The sequence below is a fragment of the Equus asinus genome, chromosome 4 (genome assembly GCF_041296235.1).
Source record: "Equus asinus isolate D_3611 breed Donkey chromosome 4, EquAss-T2T_v2, whole genome shotgun sequence".
Lineage (NCBI taxonomy): Eukaryota > Metazoa > Chordata > Mammalia > Perissodactyla > Equidae > Equus > Equus asinus.
The window spans coordinates 137,830,965-137,844,325 of record NC_091793.1 but is presented as its reverse complement, the minus strand read 5'-3'; the positions used below and the strand labels follow the sequence as shown (position 1 = coordinate 137,844,325).

Sequence of the window (13,361 nt, the reverse complement as noted above, 5' to 3'; positions counted from 1 at the left end):
AGATGTTATCATTTCCATTATAGTGGTGGTTAAATCTAATATGCTAACATAAATAAAAGGGGTGCAAACTATCATACATACCACAAATATTAAAGCATAAGTAGTTTACGCTGAATATTTTCAACAAGTTAAGATAGAACAGCTAAAAATGTACCATTTTTAGAACATAACATACTTGGTTGCTCCACTATTACGATATTTGGGCCAAGCATCTAGCACTTAGCAGATGGGAATACATATCAACAAGTTTCTGAGAGGGCTGCAAAATGTCTGTTTGCATCTCGGTTTTCTAAGTTCCTGTCCCCTGGTCAATTTTTCTGTGCTTCTTTTTTGTGCTCCCATTACACCTAGGACATAACTATTTTTCCTAAACTTTTTATCTGGAAATAAGGTCAAGCTCTTGCAAAAGTTGTTTGTAAGTGGGTCAGGCTAAATTGAAAATGAAAATGGAAAAACCTTAGGACTGAAAATATAGCAAATTTGGGAGACCTAAAAAAGAGGTCTGATTGTGGGTGATGATACAAAACTCTTCCTATCTGTGACCATAGGGAGGCAAGACATATGAGTTTAAAATTCTCTTTGAGCTCTGTACTGGTAATTATGCCACTGTCACTAAGCTCCAAACCCATCATCTGATATCGGATCTGTTTTGTGATGCTGGGACAGGCACTCTACAAACCACATTTCCCTTCTTCCGGCTGTTGGGTTCACCAATAGCAGGTACTAAACGGAGTTTGGACGGTTGAAAGAGTGAAAAAGGAACTAATTCCTTATTTTCTACCAGCCTGCAGTTCTCAACTGTAGCGTCTGCAGTTGGTTCTTGTCTTCAGCGTCTTTTTGGCAGTCCCAGAACGAGCCTCTTCGTGGCTGCTCGGCGATACCAGCACTGGCTAAGCAACTCTCCTTCCCCAGAGGCCTGAGCCCCAGCACTGCAAAGCCTCTTCTCCAAGCTTGTAGTCTCTGATAACCCCAATCTCTTCCCTTTGTTCCCACGGCCCCAGGAAGTAGCTGCTTCCTGAAGTCACTATCTCTGCATTACATCAATGTCTCCCTTTTGCTGAGTTCTCTAATTCCTAATTAACAATTTCCTTGTGCTATATTCTCTCTCTTTAAATATCTAGTATGGTTCCTGCTTTCCTGAGTGACACAAGCCCCACAATTAAAAATAAATAGACAAAATATTGTTAAAAATAATTTTCAAATTATGAAATATGCTTTAATAAAAGAGAACTTTTCTTGAAAAATATGTACACTCTACTTAATGCCACTATGCTTTGAAATTTTCCTATCAGATTATTAGCATTCAATTGTATTACAAAATAAAAGTCCAGGGTAAATTATTATCTGGAATTGGTATTTATCACTAATTCATTACCTCCAACATAGTTCTCTATCTCAGGATAGAGACGGGGTCTTTTATACACATCTTACCAATTGCTTTCATAGACAATAAGACCTGCTTTGAAGAACTGCATTTATTGTGACATTCAGGTTTCAAATGAACATTATGATGTACAAGACATACCCTGAAATTCTATGCCTCCAATTTCGATACGGATCATATAAACTTTCACAAAATGCCAACGCATGGATCACAAATTCTTCAATAGATGTCTGATCTGCCAATTCTTTCTCTTTTTTTTTGCTTTTTAACTGAGAATAAAGTTAAACATAAAATTATGTTTATTTAAAAATATTAAACTGTGTAACATCCTTACCTACATCACTAAAAGACTACATGTTTCATTCATCATCTAATAATAAATCATTTTCATTCAAATAAGCCTAAGTGCCATTTGAGTCTAAAGAGAGTCGGTTAATCATAAGGACTGGATAAAACCTCTCCAATTTTCAACGCTTCCCAGGAAGTTTCCAGTGGACAGCCACACATCTTTCCAAAGGAGAAGATGTTTCCAATAAGAGGGATATTTGATGAATAAACACATTGTGTCAGAAAATGGCACATTGTGTCATTTTAAAAAGTCATTCGTGACACACTTTAACTTTTAATTAAAATAACGAAATATATTAATAATTGCTTCTCTATTTTTAGATAATATGTATATAAGATGCCTGAAATATATAGTACCCAATGATAATTTTCTCCTCTGAACTATTACTTCCTATGAAAACATTTAACTTTACCATAATATTTAAAAGTAAAACCTAATTATTCTCAGTAAAGCAACAAAAAGGAATACATTAATTCACACGTACTTGCTGAATATAGAGTGTTGTCATAGTGATGACATAATTAATGTATGAACACGTTCCAATTTCTTCCACATTAGACAGATTTCTGTAAGAAAAAAGAATATCCGTATATTTATTACATATGAATAGTGAGAAAAATGTATGTTCATGTATTCCAGTTGAATTTTGAAAACATTCTTCGTAAAGGAAATACAAATGACATTTATTAAAACTTAAAATCAACACGGTTACATAACTGCTTTCCCACTGAGAATGTGGAACACACCTCAAGGACCACTTAACTACTATAAAAAGAATGTTTAAGAAATACATGCTGCTTAGCATTTATTTATTATAGAAAAGTGGAAAATATCACAAAGTAGAAACAAAAGAAAAAAAATCACAAATATTCTTACAATCCAAACATTAGCAACTGCTTACATTTTGGATTATTTTCAGGTTTGTTTTTATCTTCCTATGCAGATTCTTAGTTTGCTTTTTTTAGATGTTGCTACCATTATAACACGTGTAGTTTTATAGTTTTCACTTTGCTTTTAGTTCCCTTTTTAGATCTAATGCATCCCTTTCTAGATCTGATACATCTTCTCAACTATGTTAAAAGGTCTTGATCGAAGAGCCAGCTTCTACACATACTACAGACATAATACCGTCTTGTTTAAAGTAGAGGGTCAATAAGCACGTGGTGTTTAATTAAAATATAGTCCTCATTTTTATAAGACTGAAGAATGACACATAAAATGTTAACATTTCCTCTATCTAAGATCACCAGTCTTTTTCTTGGCATAATAAAACAAACTCTATTAATTTTATGAGACATTGTGACATTAAAAAATAGTTTCTATCTTAAAATCTAGCAGATGCTAAAAGAACAGGAAAAATTAACTAAGTTAACAGACTTTTTAATGTAAGAAGTCAGACTAGCATGACATCTTTGAGAAAACAAAGTGTAAAGGAGAGGTAAAACTAAGACTCTGTGGAGGAATCAGGGAAGATGGCAGAGTAGGAAGCACCAGGAATCCATCTCCATACCTACAAAACAATTGCACTGGTAGAACTGGTCTGATGTAACTATTTCGGATCTCTCAGTCTAATGAAGGCTCCCAACTCCCAGGGGAAGACTTGGACAGTAAGTTGCAGTTAATGTTGGTTAATTTCAGTCTATTTCAGCCACTAGCATAGTAGCAATCACCCAACCCCCAACCCTAGCCACGGGGTAGGTAGCTGTGCACATGTTCCTAGAACAGCTTGCTAACAGCTTAACAGAACCAGAGTGGGCAAAAAGGACCCTGTCCTTGGAACATCAGGGATTTGCCCTCTGATCGCTGACTGCTGCTCCTAATCAGAGAAAGAGGCAGGCAGCCATTGCTCTTGCCCCAGCCCCCACTGTTGCAAGCCCCTTCCCACCTGGCTGAAGTAACTTCCAGGGGACTTAACTGGCAACTGAGGAAACTACCTCAACATAATAAAAGCCATGTATGAAAAATCCACAGCAAACATTATGCTCAACGGTCAAAGACTGAAAGCTTCTCCTCTAAGAACAGGAATAAGGCAAGGATGGTTGCTTTTATTGCTTCTATTCAACAAAGTACTGAAAGTTGTAGCCAGAGCAATTAGGCAAGAAAAAGAAACAAAAAACATCCAATTGGAAAGGAGGAAGTAAAATAATCTGTTTGCAGATGATATGATTTTACATGTAGAATAGTAAAGATTCCACACACACAAAATTATTAGAACCAGTAAATGAATTCAGCAAAGTAGCAGGACACAAAGTCAACACACAAAAATCAGTTGCGTTCCTATATACAAACAATGAATAACCTGAAAAGGAAAGCATGAAAAACATTCCGCTTAGAATAGCATCACAAAGAACAAAATATTTAGGAATTAACTTAACCAAGGAAGTGAAAGACTGTACAATGAAAACTAAAAAACACTGCTGATTTAAAAAGACATAAATAAATGGAAACACATCATGTTCATAGATCAGAGAACTTATTATTGTTAAAATGTCAATACTACCCACAGCAATCTATAGATTCAATGCAATCTCTATCAAAATCTCATGATGTTTTTTGCAGAAATAGAAAAACCCATCCTAAAATTCATATGGAATCTAAAGGGACATCAAACAGCCAAAACAACCTTGACAAAGAACAAACTCACACTTCTTGATTTTATTTCTTAGCACAAAGTGACAATAATCCAAACAGTGTGGTACTGGCATACAGATAGACTTATACACCATTGGAACAAAATACACAGCCCAGAAATATCCTCACATATATGGTCAAATGATTTTTGACAAGGGTGCCAAGATCATTCAATGGGTAAATGATAGTCTTTTCAAAAAATGGTGCTGGGAAAATTGGATATCCATATGCAAAATTGGACCCTTACTTTACACCATATACAAAAATTAACTCAAAATGGATCAAAGACTTAAGAGCAAGCCCTAAAATAATAAAATCCTTAGAAGAAAACATATGACAAAAGCTTCATGACATTGGATTTGGTAATGACTTCTCAGATATGACACAAGAAGTACAGGCAACAAAAGAAAAAGTAGACAAAGTAGACTCGATAAAAATTAAAAATTTTGTGCATCAAAAGACACCATCAACAGAAGTAAAAAGGCAACTCACAGAATGGAAGAAAATATCTGCAAATCATATATCTGACAAGGGAGTAATATACAGAGAACTCCTAAAACTCAACATTAAAAAAAAATCAACCAATTCAAAAATGGGCAAAAGATTCAAATAGATATTTCTCCAAAGAAGATATATGAATGGACAATAACCTCATGACAAGATGCTCAACATCACTAACCATTAGGGAAATACAAAACAAAACTACAATGAGATAACACCTCATACCCATTAGGATGGCTACTATCAAAAAAAATTAAACAGCAAGTGTCGGCAAGAATGTGGAGAAACTGGAACTCTTGTGCATTGCTGATGGGAATGTAAAATCATGCAGCCAGTGCTATGGAAAATAGTATAAGAGTTCCTCAAAAAATTAAAAATAGAATTATCATATGATCCTGCAATTCCACTTCTGGATATATACCCAAAAGAACTGAAAGCAGGGTCTTGAAGAGATATCTGTATACTCATATTCATAACAGCATTATTCACAACAGCTAAAACATGGAAGCAACCCAAAGGTCCCTCAGTGGATAAACAGATAAGCAAAATATGATATATGCATACAATGGAATTTTTTTTTCTGCTTTATCTCCCCAAACCCCCCCTGTACACAGCTGTATATCTTAGTTGCATGTCCTTCTAGTTGTGGTATGTGGGACGCTGCCTCAACGTGGCCTGACGAGCAGTGCCATGTCCGCGCCCAGGATCCAAACCCTGGACTGCCGCAGCAGAGCACGCGAACTTAACCACTCAGCCACAGAGCCGGCCCCATACAATGGAATATTATTTGGCCTTAAAAAGGAAGGATACTCTGCAATATTTTACAATATGGATGAACCTTGAGGACAGTATGCTAAGTTAAATAAATCAGTGTCCAAAAGACAAACACTATATGGTTCCACTTATATGTGGTAGTTAGAGTAGTCAAAATTACACAGACGGCAAGTAGAATGGTGGTTGACCAGAGCTGAGGGGATGGGAGAATGGAGAGTTACTGTTTAATGGATACAGAGTTTCAGTTCTACGAGATGAAGAGTTATGCAGATGGATAGAGGTGATAGTTGCATAACAATGTGTATGTATTTAACACCACTGAACTGCACAGTTAAAAATGGTTAGGATGATGGGGCCGGCCTGGTGGTATAGTGGTTAAGCTCAAGCAAAAAGAGGAAGATTGGCAACAGATGTTAGCTCCGGGCCAATATTCCTCACCAAAAAAAGAAAGGTTAGGATGGGAAATGTTATGTTATATGTCTTTTACCACATTAAAAAAAGTGAAAAAAAACAAGATAAAAGCAGAAAAAAAAATAAATACATGATTTAAAAAGTATATATGCCACAAGCATCTGATAGGGCAAAATAAGCTTCTGCAAGAGTTCTGTTTTCAATGATGGTGGACTAGGACCAATCTTCCTCTAAGGATAACTAGTAAAGATAGTTGTTAAAGTAGTAAAGATAATTAAAAAAAATCTTTTAAAAGTCTCTTTAAAGGCATCAGAGAACAAGGTAGTAAAAAATTACAAAGCCAAGATGCTGAAAAAGTAAAGCTGTAAAGAGAAGGGATCTGTATTTAGATCCATTTCTCCCCTCATGACTTCCACCTATCCTGACAGAGGCAGCTGTAAAAAGGGGAAGGTGATGAGTCCTTCTGACAGTCCCACAGTGCTGAAAGAAGATAAAAACCGGAATTCAGAGCCCAAAGAGAATAGTTTCTAAGGCGTTGGTTTGAGATCCCAAAGGGCAACACTCAAGAAGTAAGAGTGAAAAGAAATGGATCAGGGGCTGGTCCAGTGGCACAGTGGTTAAGTGCGCATGTTCTGCTTCAGTGGCCTGGGGTTTGCTGGTTCAGATCCTGGGTGCAGACACGGCACCACTTGGCAAGCCATGCTGTGGTAGGTGTCCCACATAGAAAGTAGAGGAAGATGGGCATGAACGTTAGCTCAGGGCCAGCTTTCCTCAGCAAAAAGAGGAAGGCTGGTGGCAGATGTTAGCTCAGGGCTAATCCTTCTCAAAAAAAAAAAAAAGGAATGGATCAGTATTCACAGAGACCAAAGACCAGATCATTCCTATTGTTGACTGTATTAGGGGGATCTTAGTGTTCTGAAAGCTAATGCAAATTATCTCTGAAGAAAGTATCCTCCTAGGCCTGAAATTATAATTTTTCAAAACCAATGCCTAACACTCAATGAAAATAACTATTCACTTCAGAAGACAAGTTTGAAAATCAAACTAAGCAATACAGAAAAGAATCAGAGAGCCTGCCCCGATGGCCCAGAGGTTAAAGTTTAGCGTGCTCCACTTCAGCAGCCCAGGTTGAGCTCCCGGGGACAGAAGCACAACCACTCGTCTGTCAGTAGCTGTGCTGTGGTGGCAGCTCACATAGAAGAACTAGAAGGACTTACAACTAGAATATACAACCGTGTACTGGGGCTTTGGGGAGGGGAAAAAAAAGAAAAGAAGAAGATTGGTGACAGATACTAGCTCAGGGTGAATCTTTCCCAGCAAGGGGAAAAAAAAGCAAATAAATATCTTGTGATTTTAAAAAGATAAAAGAAACAGATCCACAAGTTGAGCAAAAACAAATAAAGACCCAAAATGAAAAAAGGAAAGAAAAAAAAAAAAAGGAAAAAGTCAGACATAAAACAAGAGAAATTTAATCAATTCCATTAATGTGAAGCTAAAAATTAGACAAAATTAATTCATAGTATTAAATGTCAGGATAATAGTTACCTTTGAAGCATGGACTGGTGGTTACCACTGGGGGAGGGGGGAGGGCAAAAGGGGTGATTAGGCTCACATGTGAGGGGATGCACTATAATTAGTGTTCGGGTGGTGAACATGATGTAATGTATACAGAATCTGAAATATGATGTATATCCGAAAAAAATAAAAATTAAAAAACAAAAACGAAAACAAAAAACATGGTATATCCATACAATGGAATATTATTTGGCCATAAAAAGGAATAAAGTATTAATACATTCTACAACATAGATGAACCTGGAAAACATTAAGTAAAGTGAAAGGAGCAAGTCACAAAGGACCACATGAGTGTATGATTTCATTTCTATGAAATTTCCAAAATAGAAAGTAGACTGGAGGTTGCCAGGGGTTGGGGGTAGGGTCAATGAGGACTGACTGCTAATCAGTACAGGGTTTCTTTATGTGGTGATGAAAATGTTCTAAAATTAACTGTAGTAATCATTGCATGATTCTTCAAATTTATTAAAAATCATTGAATGATATACTTTAAATGGGTACATTGTATGTTATGTGAATTATTTAAAAATATAGTTAAATTGATTAGTCAGAGGTTATTTGGTTTCATTAGAGTACTTCAAAGGGCAGGATTTTTATATATTTAACAAGGAAATACCTTACATATAACTTAAGCATTCCTCATAGCTATGCTTCTCAAATGCATAGGGAGGGGAGTAATACGGTGCAGATTACATGAAAATATCAAATACATGTTTATAGTGATACAATGTAATCCATGAACTGGCAAAACATTAAAACTGTCACTTTTGATAGACTATGGCTCCAGCCCTGTCTATATTTCTACAAAACTATTTCTCTCTTTTTTTAAACCCTTAACTTTAGATTTTCATAAAAAATAAATGTGACTTCCAGTTTCCAGTCCAACAATGTAAAGAGCTTGGGAATCATCATTTCCATCCTTACAAGTGAAAACCTGAACAAACCAAAAATCAGTAACTCTTCTTAGAGTCATCAGAAACCACAGAGAAAGGAATAGGTAAAGGCAAAATGCAATCTTTTATTTTTCTTATTCTAATTAGATCTAACATAAGAGTTTGTTCAAAACAATAATAGTAACAATATTTTGGGTGATTATAGCTTATGGATAAGCAAAGCGAATGACAGCAATATTATAAGGGATGGGATGGAACCTAAAACTTCTAGAAGATAATGTAGGCAAAAATCAACTGACTTTGGGTTTGCTGATGGCTTTTTAGATACAAAACCAAAAGCGTGCTCCACGAAAGAAAAAAATTGAAAAGTTGGACTTCTAAAATTAAAAACTTCTGCTCTGCAAAAGTCACGGTAAGAGAATGAAAAGACAAGCCACAAACTACAAGAAAATATTTGCAAAACACATAACTGATACAGGAATTGCATCTCAAAATATTCAAAGATCTCTTTGAACTCAACAATAAGAAAACAACCCAATTAACAAATGGCATATGACAACAGCCATATTGACAACTGCCAAAAGTTGGAAGTAACCAAGATGTCCTTAATTAGGTGAATGAATAAACAAACTGTAGTACACCCACAAATTGAGTATTATTATTCAGTGATAAAAAGAAATGCACTATCAAGCCACAAAAAGATGTGGAAGAACCTTAAAAGTATATTGCCAAGTGAAAGAAGTCAGTCTGAAAACAGTACATACTGTGCGATTTCACATCTATGAGATTCTAGAAAAAGCAAAATTATAGACATAATAAAAAAATCAGTGGTTGCCAGAGGTTGGGGCATGAGGTGGGAGAAATGAACAGATAGAGCACAGGGTTTTTTTAGGGTGGTGAAGCTATTCTGTAGGATGCTGTAATGGTTGATACATGACAGTATGCATTTGTCAAAACCCACAGAACTGTCCAACACAAACAGTGCACTCTACTGTACACTATGGACTTTAGCTACCATATCAACACTAGTTCATCAGTTCTAACAAATGAACCACCCTAACGAAAGATGTTAATAGGGGGAAATGTGGAGGGACGAGAAGGAACATGTGGGAACTATACTTTTTCCAAAATTCTTACGTAAAACCAAACTGCCATAAAACATAAAATCTGTTAAAATTTTTGAAAAGGAACTTAAAAAAAAAAAAAGTAAAGTCCCTGGAAATAGAAACATGTTCTGTGATTGGTAGCTATTGAACATTAAATTCATCATCAGAGATTATCTCCTACTTAAAAAAAAGTGTTGAACATTCCAGTGCTTCCCTCTATTGTTGAGCTAAATATATCGGACTTTTAAGTCCAATTACTTGTCTATATAATTTCTGATTTCAGTAAAATTGTACTAGGTAGTTAACAGAAGAAAATCTACCAAATCAACCATTATAGAGGAAAACTCATGTCTTACCACCTCAGTAAACCCTTTTCCTTCAACTCTTATAATCCTTATATTATTGTTCTAAATTTTAAGGTTGAGAAAGAGCATAAAATCAGAAATGTGACTAAGGTTCTGGGAGAGCCCAAAATGTGGAGAAACGTTTTAGCAATTATTGCTCAATCCTTCCAAGATTCCTGCAATCAAATGCAAAGAGAAAGTAAGTGAAAGGTAAATGAGTATATTAAGTCCCTATTTGTCTACTAATTAATTATAAAAGTATTTGTAAAACGAACAGTATGTATTATGGGAATGGCTTCCAGAAAGAAGATAGATTTTACGAGACACACGATGCCCCTAACCGAATGGTTCTTATGTAGATAAATGTGAAATTTGTGAAAAATCAAAATGCATGAGCTCTTTGGAATCTTAACTTCCATAAGTAAGGGTCAAGCTCTGTATCTCTATTAAGCTTCCCAGTTGATACTGATGCACACCAAAATTTAAGTACCACAGATGTAATCATCTATAAACTTGGAAAATATAAGCTGTAGAATAATTATACTTTCTTTGGTAAAATTATAAAATGAAAGATCAGAAAAATACATTTCACAAATGATAAAGCACAGTAGTAAAAATGTACATACGTTTACAGGTGAGAACCATACAGAAAATACCAGTGCAATAAATTCTTGGTTAGGTAAAAACTCCTGACAACAAAAAGAATAAAATATCTAGGAATAAACTTAACCAAAGAGGTGAAAGACCTATACACTGAAAACTATAAGACACTGAGAGAAACTGAAGAAGATAGAAAGAAATGGAAAGATTCTACACTCACGTGTTGGAAAAAAAAACATAGTTAAAATGTCCATACTACCTAAAACAATATACAGCTTCAATGCAATCCCAATCAGAATCCCAATGACATTCTTCAAGGAAATAGAACAAAGAATCCTAAAATTCATATGGGGCAACAAAAGACCTCGAACAGCCAAAACTATCCTGAGAAAAAAGAACAAAACCAGAGGCATCAGAATCCCTACCTTCAAAATATACTACAAAGCTATAATAATCAAAACAGCATGGTACCGGCACAAAAACAGACACACAGATCAAAGGAACAGAATTGAAAGCCCAGAAATAAAACCACACACCTGTGGACAGTTAATCTTTGACAAAGAAGCTAAGAACATACAATGGAGAAAGGAAAGTCTCTTAATAAACAGTGTTGGGAAAACTGGACAGCCACATGCAAAAGAATGAAAGCAGACCAATAGCTTGCACCCTACATGAAAATTAACTCAAAATGGATCAAAGACTTGAATGTAAGACCTGAAACCATACACTCCTAGAAGAAAATATAGGCACTACGCTATTTGACATTGGGCTTAGCAGCATTTTTTTGAATACCAAGTCTACCTGGGCAAGGCAAAACTGAAGAAAAAATTAACAACTGGGACTTCATCAGACTAAAGAGCTTCTGCAAGGCAAAGGAAGCCAGGAACAGAATGAAAAGACAACCCACCAAATGGGAGAAATATTTGCAAATTACATATCAAACAAGCGGTTAATCTCCAAAATATATAAAGAATTCACACGAGTCAACAACAAAAAAACCAAACAACCCAATCAAAAAATGGGCAGAGGATATAAACAGACATTTTTCCAAAGAAGACATACAGACAGCCAATGGGCACATGAAAAGATGTTCCACATCACTAATCATCAGGGAAATGCAAATCAAAACTACAATGAGCTATCACCTTACACCGTCAGAATGGCTGTAATCACCAAGACAAAAAACAACAAATGTTGGAGAGGATGTGGAAAAAAGGGAACCTTCACACACTGCTGGTGGGAATGTAAACTGGTGCAGCCACTATGGAAAACAGTATGGAGATTTCTCAAAAAATTAAAAATAGAAATACCATATGACACACCTATCCCACTACTGGGTATTTATCTAAAGAACTTGAAATCAACAATTCAAAGAGACTTATGCACCCCTATGTTCACTGCAGCACTATTCACAATAGCCATGAAATAGAAGCAACCCAAGTGCCCACTGACTGATGACGGGATAAAGATGTGGTATATATAATGGACTACTACTCAGCCATAATAGAAGACAAAATAGTCCCATTTGCAACAACATGGACGGTCCTTGAGGGTATGATGTTCAGCGAAATAAGCCAGACAGAGAAAGACAAATATTAAATGATTTCACTCACATGTGGAAGATAAACAAATACACAGATAAAGAGAACAGATTAGTGGTTACTAGAGGGGAAGGGGCTTGCGTGTGGGTGAAAGGAGTAAAGGGGTACATACGTAGTGACAGACAAAAATTAGACTACTGGTGGTGAGCACAATGAAGTCCATATAGAAATTGATACACAATAATGTATACCCCAAATTATACAATGTTATAAACTATTATGATCTCAACGAAATAACTGAAAAACAAAAAAACAAAAAACAACAAAAAACTCCTGTCATTGTCTTTACTCTAAAACAATTTTTTTTCCTTATCTTGGCTGAATCTCTCTATAACTATATATAGTAACTAAAAGGCTTTCCAATATAATGATAAATCACAAGCCTATTGCAAAAGGCACACTCATTCTCTAAAGCTTCATAAGAACAACAAACACCATTAATAATCAATAAATGCATTATTGTTTTGGTAATAATTTTCTAAAACAGATAACTAGTTTAATTTGTTTGTAACAGATACCTGCAAAGAATAATGAAGAACTTGACAAGCAAAATTGACAAGGCTTGTTGTTGTTCTTCTAACCCATCTGCCATTTTCTGAACACACTGCAGAAGCTGGATCCTCAGAACCTGCAGAATATTATCAGGAAGCAGCGATATTCCTGGAGGCACATCATCTACCCTACAATACAAAGAGAACAAAATAAGAAGGGTGTTTAAATACAGGAAGAAAATCGTTGGCACTTTAAAGAAATTGCATTTTCAGCTCAAATCCTAAAGAAGCTCTTTTATTCCAGATACTTTGTGCCTTCTTCTCTGCAAGGCACCACAGATTATTAGTGACATTTTAGAAGATTATTAGAGCAGAGTGCTTAGTCTACTTCAGAGGAGGCTTACTGAAGAGAGAGAGAGAGAGAGGCTATTTATCGTCAACTGTGCCATTTTTAAAGAAAATATTTAGAATATAAATTAGTTCACTTTCTACTTAGAAATACAATATATACATGTGTGTATACCATTTCTAAAAGAAATAACTAGCAAATAAAAATGAAGTGTCTATAACTAGTTTAATATCCGTCAACTGCTTTACTAAATAAACTATATTCACCTACCTATAGGCTCCCTAAACCATGTGATCGGAAGGGGGAGAAGACAACCAGCAAAAGGAAAGGAGAAAGATAAAGAGGTGAATGT

At 35.5% G+C, this 13,361-nt stretch overlaps 1 protein-coding gene across 9 annotated transcripts in view; it reads right to left on the bottom strand.

Annotated features, from left to right (window-relative positions):
- The window catches only part of NBEAL1 (neurobeachin like 1), a 153,571-nt gene that overhangs the window by 109,990 nt on the left and 30,220 nt on the right, over positions 1-13,361 (bottom strand). For 8 of the 9 annotated variants that reach the window (XM_044768406.2, XM_044768402.2, XM_044768408.2 and 5 more), the window contains 3 exons: positions 12,688-12,849; positions 2,218-2,299; positions 1,526-1,653 (listed from right to left, as the gene is read on the bottom strand). In XM_044768406.2, coding sequence (XP_044624341.1) covers positions 1,526-1,653; positions 2,218-2,299; positions 12,688-12,849 — 372 coding nt within the window. Of the gene's footprint in view, positions 1-1,525; positions 1,654-2,217; positions 2,300-12,687; positions 12,850-13,361 lie in introns of those variants that run through there. The other variant, XM_044768409.2, reaches the window with a different exon arrangement.